The sequence below is a fragment of the Bufo gargarizans genome, chromosome 2 (genome assembly GCF_014858855.1).
Source record: "Bufo gargarizans isolate SCDJY-AF-19 chromosome 2, ASM1485885v1, whole genome shotgun sequence".
Lineage (NCBI taxonomy): Eukaryota > Metazoa > Chordata > Amphibia > Anura > Bufonidae > Bufo > Bufo gargarizans.
Window position 1 is genome coordinate 82,090,371 of NC_058081.1, and position 12,810 is coordinate 82,103,180.

The following is a 12,810-nucleotide window of genomic DNA, read 5'->3' on the forward strand; positions in this document are numbered from 1 at the left end:
CCTGGGTACGGCTGGACTCCTGGCTCACTTGCAATAAATTTGAGTGTAGTGATAGTAGGAGTAATAGAGGAATTTTGAGGCAGAAATGATGTCCAGACCTTTAGGTGAAGTTTAAACTTTTCTTTACTGATGATAACTTGTATCCAAGCAGTATGCAGCTTTGGTCTTTGGTCTCAGCAGGTTTTGGCAATGGTTGGCAGGAATAAATCTTCTGCACTATAAATCTGGAGCTTGCAGGATAAGATGTCTGCTTAGTAGCTCTGTAACTGTGGCAGGAATTTATCTTCTGCGCTTCTCTATATCTTCTCCTTTGTGGGGACAGACTAGCTGAGGAGGATATGGCATCTCCTAGGTCTCTGGACTTGACTCTCGGATAGGCTCTTAGGGAATGCTTTCGTCCTGGAACTCTGGAGGTTGTCTGCTTTCTTTTCATCCAGCTGAGGCTGCAGGGCTCAGACTGGCAATATGATCAATGTCTCAGCCGAGACAAGATCCTGGCTTTCTTCCCTATGCAGGGGGACTCCTGAACTCTATCACACAGCCTTCCCCAACCGGGGTGGCTGGCACACTGACTCTAACTTCCTTCTCCACCCAAGCTACAGGATGTGGGAACAGTCCACACCTCCACAGAGGGGGAGCTAAGCTGGAACAATCCATTCCAGCCTAGATATACTAAACTAGGACCTTGGACCTTACCAATGCGTTACTGCCAACTGCTGGTGAACATGAAAAATTACAAGGAAATTTACATTTAACATAGTTTTACATGCACATTTGTGAAGACATAATGTAAAATATATCTGATGACAGTGTAAAACCTCTTAACAGACAGTATCGGGGTAGAGGCGCGTAGTAACACAACTCTGGGGTGTTACATATGCACACTTCCAGCCTTTCCCTATAGTGTGTAAGCACGGCCACCACTGCTGGATTACACAGTGATAATAACCACGGATAAGTGCTGTGTATAATGTGATGGAAAGGAGGCAATATGGACAATCACAATACATTAGTAAGTGGCTTGTATTAACTGCATGATAAATGCCATTTACTGAAGTGAGACAAATCCTTTAACCTCTTTAAGCATAAGTGTCTGGCATGAAATTTACCAAATCGTAACCTCCTCAGATTGCACATAATCTACAGTATATTTGAAAGGGTTGTCCTGCTATAATGTCTATATACAGCTGGGGGTCTGACTGCTGGAACACCCACTGATCATAAAAAAAGGCGTCCTGAGACCACGTTCCCTTGATCATGGAGGTCCCAGCAGTCAGACCCCCATCAATCAGACACTTATCACCTGTCGTGTCATAGCTGTTGGAACTTTTCACATTCCCTAACTTTAAAGGTTTTCTTTGGGTGTAAAAAAATTATAAAAAATCTGGTCCAAAATATGTGTCAAACTAAAATAGAAATGCTCGCCTGTTAAAGGGCCTGTGTCCACTTTTCTAGTTATCCTGTATCCACAGGATCGGGGATAACTAAGTGATCCGTGGTGGTCTGAACGCTGGAGCCCCCACTGATCCCCCTTCTTGACTGAGTGGCAGGTCGAGCATATGCCCTGCCTCTCCATCCATTCTCTATGGGGTCTGCGGAGATGGCGGAGTACAACGGCTATTTCCAGTGGTCCCTAAGAGAATAAATGGAGAAGCAGGGGGTATGTGTGGCCTGTCACACCATCAAAAAGGGGGAACAGGACCCGTTCCTGGGATCAGTGGGGGGTTGCAGAATCGGACCCCACTAATCATACTGTATAGTTATGCCCTATGGTGTGGAGAGGATAACTTGAATTTGCATAACCTTTAACAAAAGTGCTAGAGGAGCAACGTGAGCAAAGGGCACAAACAAAGGGTCATAACTGAAGCAGAGACATTAGGGTCATCTGAGGCAGGGTATTAGTGGGGATCCTGGAGCAGGGGTAACTAGCGAAGAGGCAATATTGGTGATGCATTTAGAGTGGGGGCATCTGGAGCTGGGGCACTAATGGGGGTGCACCTAAAGCAGAGGCATTAGGGTCGCCTGATGCAGGGCAATAGTGGTGATCCTGGAGCAGAGGTAAGTATTAGGGTGCAACTGGAAAAGATTATTAGGGGTGCATTTAGAGTGGGGGCATTGGGAGGCATCTGGAGCTGGGGCACTTATGAGGGTACACCTAAAGCAGAGGCATTGGCGGGACCTAGGGCAGAGTCCACCCAATGCCACTCTGAACTCTGCAGAGAGCAGCACACATTCATAGATCTGTGTCTGCTATAAACCAATCCCCTATTTCCCCCTTACAGTCTCCTACAGCTCACTACTGTCACACACCTGAGAAATCAGCCCCGCACCGCAGAGGAGTCCTTCTCTCCAGCAGCCAGTTTTCTGATAGCAGGGAGGGCAGGAGGATGGCCAGACATGTTCTCTCCTCCTTCACTGCCAGCAGCCAAGAAGCTTAGAAGATAATACGGGGCCTTCTGCTGTACAATTTACACCGTAGGAGGCTGCATCACTGTGTGATACTGCCACCTAGGGGTGACAATAATTATCTCTCCTGAAAAACAAGAGAAATAATTACTCCCCTGTCTTATCTCCAGGCGCAGGAGACTGGGAGCCCACCGAGGATTCCCCTGCCTCCCCAGAGGGCCAGTCCGAGCATGCCGGGATACACGTCAGAGGATTTGATGAGGATTTCAACACAGAATCAGCACCTAAATCCTGAATGTGTGCTTATAGCTTGTAAGTTATACCTGGTTTATTGTCTAAGAGGATGGAGCGTGACACCCACCTAAGGGAGCATCTCAAGACACTACATATGGCATTGAAGCGTGAAATGGAAGACATGTCCACCACAGGGGGATCCACCTCACATGGATCCAGAGATCTCTACCTTCATTGCTCCAAATGCTCTACTACAGTTATTTAACCTGCAATAGCACTCTCCCTATCACAGCTCAGGAGGTGTGTCCTTTCTGCTGCAGCTCTCTCACTATCACAGGGGTATGTCTTTTCTGCTGCAGCTCTCTCCCTATCACAGCTCTGCAATGGCGCGGAAACTTTTTTAGGATATGACACTGGTTGTTCTGTCTTCATACACGTTCACACAGTGTGCAGTCCGACATTCAGCATAAACCAATTCTGTCTTCCAAATAAGAGGACTGTTCTTTGTAGTCTAACTTGTTTTTTTGGCAAAACAGGAGTATTTGATGTGTGATCAATTGATTGGTAAAATTATAAGAATACAGATAGAAAGTATAGGTATAAAGTATAGATATATTAACACTGAAGCACATGGTAAAATGGCTGCCTGTACATAAGACTACAAGTCTAACAGTATAAGAACTTCCCTGAGACAATGATACCTAGCTGAACAGATCTGCATAACATAATGTCCCAGAAACAAAGTTATATCTCTCACCAGATATGCTTCGACCAGGATGGTCGAGATTAAGAAGGAGATACGCAGGAGGACAGCTTTGTACTGTGTCCTGGTGACTTCTCTTTCCCAGGATGCTTTTCACTCCACAATGCTTGGCACCTCACATAAGGTAGCAGTCTTTGTAACAAGGAAAACAAGGGCAATACAATTCAACACCGCTAGATGGTGCTATAACCTCGCTAATCACTACATAGATATCAAACTCTGATAAAATGAACTGTAATGATACTCAAACTCTGCTGGGCAGAACACTGGTGGAGTCCAAGATCTACATATAAGCATATGTCATAAGAAGGTTTTCCCTGGATCTAACTGATACATAATCAAGAAACTCTTCCAATCGTTGGAGGGGATGAGTTAAATGTATAAACAGTTAAGACCTATGTATCATAGCCTGTTGGGAAATATTTAATAAGGACATGGCTGGGAAAGTAAAGCTCCATTGGGACAAGTGGAGGGGGGCACATGACATATAAAAGGGAAGGGTCTTGGCCACAAATTTATTTAGAAATCTTGAAGATCGGTGTAAATGTCTTAAGGCCGTCATGTGTGTGCCAGTACTACTACTGCTGGGAATGGTGTCCGGGCTCTGTAGCAGTGATCAGTCATGTCCGGGTGAGTACTTCATGAGCAACTGATCATTACTCTTAGGCTGTGTTCACAGGTTACGATTGTTTTGTGGTTTTTGACATGATTTTGTGAAAATTATATAAACAGTAGCACAGATTTATGATACCACAGCCATTTTACAGCAATGTTTGAAAAATCATATAAAAACAAAAGCAATACACTTGCATTGTGTGAACACAGCCTTAACTACACATATATCATATATTAATATAAGGAAGAGTCAGGAAGCAGTTTAATATCTGTAAATGAACTTAACATATTGTATAGTGTATGAATAATGTATGAATAATGTATGAATGTATTTGTTCCTTGTGTTTTTATGGATGAGTGGCCTTCATTTAATTTCCATGTTCATGTCTATTACGTGTTTGTAATATTTTAGTTGTCCTTTATATTTGTGTATTTCTTATTGACAGAAGTCAAAGTTTTAGGGATTGGGGACAAAGACAAATGATCAATTCTTCGAGGCTGCCCTGGTGATCCTGGCCTTCCAAGTCAAAAAGGAGATGTTGGGGCACCGGGAGAAAAAGGTTGGTACATGGTGAATAACTAAAAAAAACAGAAAAACAAGCACTAATAACACCTAAATCATGGGTGTACCGTACACTGTGCTTGGGCACTACCCACATCTATTATGAATACACCGACATAAAGAAAAACTGAGACTAAACAAGTAATAAATCCAAAATATATTTTATTAAATACACAATGTAACGTAAGTAAAAAGAGACATAATCCATCAAATATAAAGTGCGGTCTACCCCTGAGGAGATAATGTCAAAATTCATATATAAGGGAAGAAGACTAATTCATATAAATACATGATTGTAAAGTCCACCAACATGATAGGAGTATTGAAGTGCAAGTGCATATATCATGGCCGGCGGAGCAGCTGATTACATCACATGAATTTATATATGAAAAAGCCTGAATACAAAATGGCTAGCATAATAATGGTATAAAAGTGCATGTGCAAAATATAATTCAATTATTCCCTCATATGACATAACATCCAAGTATCACATACCTATTGTAGGGAGATCCACCTCAAGAGAGTCGCACACCACGACGCGCATTTCGGCAATGCCTTCCTCTGGGGCGCGGCTCTCCTTGTAAGTGTGCTTCTTATAAAACACCCAGCTCACCTGGTAGAGATAATACAAATTAAAAACCGCGCGTTCATTTGCGCAGCTCTCTGGGGATCGTAGACGGCGTGTGGCAAGGAGGTGTGCACCGAACACCCGATGACCAGTCGGGTGATTGCACGTACGACTCCACCCACGTGACGCGCGAAGACACATGATGGCCAGTCACGTGCCCGCCCACGTCACAAAAGAAATGACCGCCAACACAGGAAGGTCCTTTAGCTGACATACCGCGCTATACTAAATAAATGATCGGACCCATCAAATAACAAGAAGAGTTATGAATATAGCAACCTCCATATAGCGAAAATACATAAAGACATAAAAATCCATATAAACAGATATCATGGCATATATACATAAAGGATGTAGGGATCGTAGCAGTCCAGACAAATGATCGGACCCATCAGATAACAAAAAGAATTATGAATACAGTAACATCCATATCGCAAAATATATATGTAGAGACATAAAAATATGTAGAGACATAAAAAATCCATATAAATAGATATCATAGCATGTATAGCATGCTTCCCGAGGACTCCAAGGACTCCGCTCGACACCGTAACCACCACAGGAACAAGGAACAGGACCAACTCTTACAAGAGCTAGGGGTTATAGCCAGGGGAGTATACAGCGTATAGCAATCCCCACACACATGAGACAAGGCTCTATGTTTAATGTAAAACAGGAACTCACTTTATTGAAGATCAACTCAGTATATATACAGTTCCAGAAGTCTTCTCCAGCTTCCCCAGTGACGATTTAGTCCGTCACACACCATGTTTTAATTTTTTGGACCCGGTACATTGACAACATCTTTCTGATCTGGCATTGTACGTCTGATACACTTCAACAATTCATTGGGGATCTTAATGTAAATGAATTCAACATCCAATTAACTTTCAATTATAACCCAAAGAAAATAGAATTTTTAGGATGTCACGATTAAGGTTGACGTATTTAGCTTTTTACAGACGGATGTATATAGGAAGGAGACGTCTGTGAAGGCGTTACTACATGCATCATCCTCACATCCGAAGCAGACAATTAGAGGAATTCCAACTGGCCAATTTATTAGGATAAGAAGGATTTGTTCGAATAATGACGACTTTGATCGTCAAGCTGACATTTTAATAAATCGTTTCCTTGAAAGAGGATACAGCAAGAGATCCATCAAGAAGGCCTATAATAGGGCCAAGAATATGACTCGAGAGAGCTTAGTCTATTCCAAACTAAAGGATAAATTAGATGAAACGGTGAGATATATTACCAACTATCATTCTCAGTGGGAGAATATGCGTGATTTGTTAAAAGAGTTTGGCCGATCCTAAAAACGGATCCAACCCTTGAGAAATTTTTGACACCCTTTCCAACTTTGGTGGCTAGGAGATCAAAGAATTTCAGAGACTATCTTGTAAAGTCTTACTATTCCCCCCAAGGGATGGAGACAATCTTTAAGTCAAATAGATCAAAATGGGGTTGTTCCCCATGCGGCAGATGTGTCGCATGTCCGAATGTAGAAAGAGCTGTCGGTTTTACCAATTCTACTCAGACCACAACTTACCAGATTACACATAACATATCCTGTACCACAATTTACTATACGACTCGTCCATGCCCAAAAATTTTTGTTGGCCTAACCACTAAGGAATTAAAAGTGCGAGTCAGAGAACATGTTCGTGATATAGTCAAGGCTAGGGATGATGATGATTTGGTGAATCTAAAACCGATCCCCAAATATTTAAAAAAATTGTCATGAAGGCAATCCTTCCCTTTTACGGGTACGTGGAATTGATCATGTTGATTTAGGAATGCGGGGAGGGAATGTTATGAAGTTGTTGGCACAACGTGAAACAAGATGGATTTGGACCCTGGATACAATGCAGCCCAAGGGACTTAATGATGTTCTGAGCTTCGGTCCCTTTCTCTGAGCACTATTATGACATATGGTTAGGAATTTTTTGTATTCCTTGTATTTTTTGTATACATGTTATCTTTTATCTTTGTATGTCATGTATGTTGTCCTTGTTTTGTGCTCTTCTATGTATATCTCATAATACTTAGATTTGTTTTATTATATTTCCTAGCTGATTACTGATTACTCCAAGAGATGAAGTTAAGAAGAGAAGAACTTTTGAAAAACAGAAATACATAAAGACAAAATGTTGTTTTTTCCTTTCATCTCACACATCATCTTATTCAGACACTCATTTATTTAATTGTTTGGCAATTATGGTATTCGATTTGTGATTTTTGATATAATTTTTTTTTGTTGTTTTGTAATTCACATATTGTCACTATGCTCCTTAACCACCTCCGGACCGCCTAACGCAGATGTGCGTTCCGGAGGTGGCAGCTGTGCGCTCAGCGACGCATGTACGCGTCATCTCGCGAGACGCGAGATTTCCTGTGAACGCGCGCGCACACAGGCGCGCGCGCTCACAGGAACGGAAGGTAAGCGAGTGGATCTCCAGCCTTCCAGCGGCGATCGCTCGCTGGCAGGCTGGAGATGTGATTTTTTTAACCCCTAACAGGTATATTAGACGCTGTTTTGATAACAGCGTTTAATATACCTGCTACCTGGTCCTCTGGTGGTCCTTTTTGTTTGGATCGACCACCAGAGGACACAGGTAGCTCAGTAAAGTACCACAAAACACTACACTACACTACACCCCCCGTCACTTATTAACCCCTTATGAACCCCTGATCACTTTATATACACTCCCTGATCCCCCCCCCCCCGTCATTGATCACCCCCCTGTCATTGATCACCCCCCTGTAAGGCTCCATTCAGACGTCCGTATGATTTTTACGGATACATGGATCGGATCCGCAAAACACGTACGGACGTCTGAATGGAGCCTTACAGGGGGGTGATCAATGACAGAGGGGTGATGACCCATATACACTCCCTGATCACCCCAGTCATTGATCACCACCCTGTAAGGCTCCATTCAGACGTCCGTATGATTTTTACGGATCCACGGATACATGGATCGGATCCGCAAAATGCATACGGACGTCTGAATGGAGCCTTACAGGGGGGTGATCACCCATATAGACACCCTGATCACCCCCCTGTCATTGATCGCCCCCCTGTCATTGATCATCCCCCTGTAAGGCTCCATTCAGACGTCCGTATGTGTTTTGCGGATCCGATCCATGTATCCGTGGATCCGTAAAATTCATACGGACGTCTGAATGGAGCCTTACAGGGGGGTGATCAATGACAGGGAGGTGATCACCCATATAGATTCCCTGATCACCCCCCTGTCATTGATCACCCCCTGTCATTGATCATCCCCCTGTAAGGCTCCATTCAGACGTCCGTATGTGTTTTGCGGATCCGATCCATGTATCCGTGGATCCGTAAAAATCATACGGACGTCTGAATGGAGCCTTACAGGGGGTGATCAATGACAGGGAGGGTGATCAATGACAGGGGGGTGATCAGGGAGTCTATATGGGTGATCACCCCCCTGTCATTGATCACCCCCCTGTAAGGCTCCATTCAGACATTTTTTTGGCCCAAGTTAACGGAAATTATTATTATTTTTTTTCTTACAAAGTCTCATATTCCACTAACTTGTGTCAAAAAATAAAATCTCACATGAACTCACCATACCCCTCACGGAATCCAAATGCGTAAATTTTTTTAGACATTTATATTCCAGACTTCTCACGCTTTAGGGACCCTAAAATGCCAGGGCAGTACAAACACCCCACAAATGACCCCATTTTGGAAAGAAGACACCCCAAGGTATTTGCTGAGGGGCATATTGAGTCCATGAAAGATTTAAATTTTTGTCCCAAGTTTGCGGAAAGGGAGACTTTGTGAGAAAAAACAAAAAAAAATCAATTTCCGCTAACTTATGCCAAAAAAAAAAAAATTCTATGAACTCGCCAGGCCCCTCATTGAATACCTTGGGGTGTCTTCTTTTCAAAGTGGGGTCACATCTGGGGTATTTATACTGCCCTGGCTTTTTAGGGGCCCTAAAGCGTGAGAAGAAGTCTGGGATCCAAATGTCTAAAAATGCCCTCCTAAAAGGAATTTGGGCCCCTTTGCGCATCTAGGCTCCAAAAAAGTGTCACACATCTGGTATCGCCGTACTCAGGAGAAGTTGGGGAATGTGTTTTGGGGTGTCATTTTACATATACCCATGCTGGGTGAGATAAATATCTTGGTCAAATGCCAACTTTGTATAAAATAAATGGGAAAAGTTGTCTTTTGCCAAGATATTTATCTCACCCAGCATGGGTATATGTAAAATGACACCCCAAAACACAATCCCCAACTTCTCTCGAGTACGGCGATACCAGATGTGTGACACTTTTTTGCAGCCTAGGTGGGCAAAGGGGCACACATTCCTTTTAGGAGGGCATTTTTAGACATTTGTATTATTTCTACCAGGTGAGCTGGGTGTTTTATAAGAAGCACACTTACAAGGAGAGCCGCGCCCCCAGAGGAAGGCATCGCCGAAAAGTGCGTCGGGGTGTTGTGCTCTCTTGAGGTGGATCTCCCTACAATAGGTATGTGATACTTGGATGTTATGTCATATGAGGGAATAATTGAACCACTACAGGACTGCCGTACGCAGGATTGCGTCTTTGCGGCGGCCCTGTTATTCCGGGTGGACGCGCCGGTGCGTCATCTCGGGAGACGCGAGATTTCGGGCAAAGCCGGCCCGCGCATGCGCATCGCGGGCCGGCAAAAGTTAGAGGAGTATTTCGTCATCAGCCTGCCAGCCAATGATCGTGGCTGGCAGGCTGATGATTTTTTTAAAATCGAATCAGAAGCCAGTCAACACTTTATATTTATAAATATAATCTATTAAATGGCTGCTGTGCTCCTCTGCTGGTCCTTTTCGTCGGTTGGTCTCAGCAGAGGAGCAGACATCACAGTGAGTAGCCACCAAACACTTCACTTAGCCCCAGATCACCCCCCAGAACCCCAATTAACCCCTTGATCGCCCCTGTCAATCACCTAGTGAAAGGAAAAAAGTGATCAGTGTAAACTGTCACTTTTTTTTTCCACTGGTATTGACTGATAGGTTTTAGGATAGTTTAGGCCCCTTGGTTAGGTAGTTTAGCGATCGTTTAGCGCCCAGCCCACCGCACCGCAGTCACTGATTCGCTGATTAGTGTATCGCTAATCAGCATTTGTACTTTTATAGTATCTGTAAGTGATCAAAACTGATCACAGTCAGATCTATAATAGTATTAGTGCCACCTTAGTTCGCCCTCCACCCAAAACGCAGTGTTTGCTCGATCAGGCCTGATCGGTCGCCCACACGTGCGTTCACCCACGCCCGCCCCGCCACAGTGACAAAAAATTAAAAAAATTTTGATCACTGCACAATCACTTTACAAGAGCTGCGGCGATAAAAAAAACAATCAGTTTTGATATTTTTGATCAATCGCAGCGGCCTCCGGTACTTCGCTAGCCTCCCATTTGTAAGACAGGCTTGCTTTTTTTCTTCAGAATATGAACCTGTAGAAAGCAGTGGCTTTCAAAGTTCGGACGAGGAGGTTGGAGTCCCTGATAGCACCAGGCGTACCCGGCCCCGTGTCGCTAGACCACAGGTTGCGCAGGATCCGCTTCAAGGGCAACAGAGTGGGGCTGGCGCTGTCGGATTACGTGGTGAGGCATACACCAGCAGCGCAGCCCTTCCTGGACCTAGTACCAACACTGCCGTACAACATGGTGAAGTGGCGAGCACCAGAAGGGCAGTTGAAGCTGGTACAGTGGCACGTGCATTAGTTCCTCCGTCGCAGCCACCGCACAGACAGGCCCGTAGAGCCCCTAGAGTCCCTGAGGTGCTGGCAAACCCTGATTGGCAGTCCCCAACTTCAGCCGCACCTGTAGTTCCCCCTTTCACCGCCCAGTCTGGAGTTCGGGTTGAGACAGCTCAGATCGGTTCGGCACTGGGGGTTTTTGAGCTGTTCTTGACTGCGGAGCTCTTGGACTTAGTTGTGGCAAAAACAACCCGATATGCCACTGAATTTATAGCCGCCAATCCGGGAAGCTCTTATGCTCAGTCTTTCCGGTGGAAACCCGTCCAAGTTTCCGAATTAAAAATTTTTCTGGGCCTTCTCCTCAACATGGGCATAACCCAAAAGCATGAATTGCGGTCATATTGGTCCACAAACCCAATTCATCACATGCCCATGTTCTCTGCTGCCATGTCCAGCACACGATTCGAGACCATCCTGCGTTTCCTGCTCTTGATAACAGCACCTCCCGTTCCAGAGGCCACCCAGCTTTTGACCGGCTCCACAAAATTCGGCCCCTCATAGACCACTTCAACAAAAAATTTGCGGATTTGTATACCCCTGAGCAAAACATCTGCGTAGACGTGTCCCTTATAAATTTTACCGGGCCCCTTGGCTTCAAACAATACATCCCAAGCAAGCGCGCCCGGTATGGGGTCAAATTGTATAAGCTCTGTGAAAGGGCCACAGGAAAAGATCAGATCCTGGAGCCGGTCGGTTGCCCTGACTACCTGGGGAGCAGTGGGAAGACAGTCTGGGACTTGGTGTCACCCTTATTTGGCAAGGGGTACCATCTTTATGTGGACAATTTCTACACAAGTGTGCCCCTCTTCAGGCATTTGTTCCTAGAACAGATTGGCTGCTGTGGCACCGCCCGACCTAGTCACCGGGCCTTCCCCTAACGGCTCGTTACCACCCGTCTAGCAAGGGGGGAGAGGGCTGCCTTGTGTAACCAAGAACTGCTCCCCATGTATAGTCCTGTATATTACACTGCACCCCATGTATAGTCCTGTATATTACACTGCACCCTATGTATAGTCCTGTATATTATACTGCTCCCCATGTATAGTCCTGTATATTATACTGCACCCAATGTATAGTCCTGTATATTACACTGCTCCCCATGTATAGTCCTGTATATTATACTGCACCCCATGTATAGTCCTGTATATTATACTGCACCCAATGTATAGTCCTGTATATTACACTGCACCCCATGTATAGTCCTGTATATTACACTGCACCCAATGTATAGTCCTGTATATTACACTGCACTCCATGTATAGTCCTGTATATTATACTGCACCCCATGTATAGTCCTGTATATTATACTGCACCCCATGTATAGTCCTGTATATTATACTGCACCCAATGTATAGTCCTGTATATTACACTGCACCCCATGTATAGTCCTGTATATTACACTGCACCCCATGTATAGTCCTGGATATTATACTGCACACCATGTATAGTCCTGTATATTACACTGCACCCTATGTATAGTCCTGTATATTATACTGCTCCCCATGTATAGTCCTGTATATTATACTGCACCCCATGTATAGTCCTGTATATTATACTGCACCCAATGTATAGTCCTGTATATTACACTGCTCCCCATGTATAGTCCTGTATATTATACTGCACCCCATGTATAGTCCTGTATATTATACTGCACCCAATGTATAGTCCTGTATATTACACTGCACCCCATGTATAGTCCTGTATATTACACTGCACCCAATGTATAGTCCTGTATATTACACTGCACTCCATGTATAGTCCTGTATATTATACTGCACCCCATGTATAGTCCTGTATATTATACTGCACCCCATGTAT

General features: G+C 44.2%; 1 protein-coding gene across 1 annotated transcript in view; it reads left to right on the plus strand.

Moving 5' to 3' along the window:
• The first annotated feature begins 3,974 nt into the window (after positions 1–3,974).
• LOC122929502 (ficolin-1-like) overlaps positions 3,975–12,810 on the plus strand; it is a 90,669-nt gene continuing 81,833 nt past the window's right edge. The window contains exon 1 of the mRNA XM_044283105.1: positions 3,975–4,033. Within this exon, the coding sequence (XP_044139040.1) occupies positions 3,994–4,033 (40 nt within the window). The 5' untranslated portion in view covers positions 3,975–3,993. The remainder of the gene's footprint in view (positions 4,034–12,810) is intronic.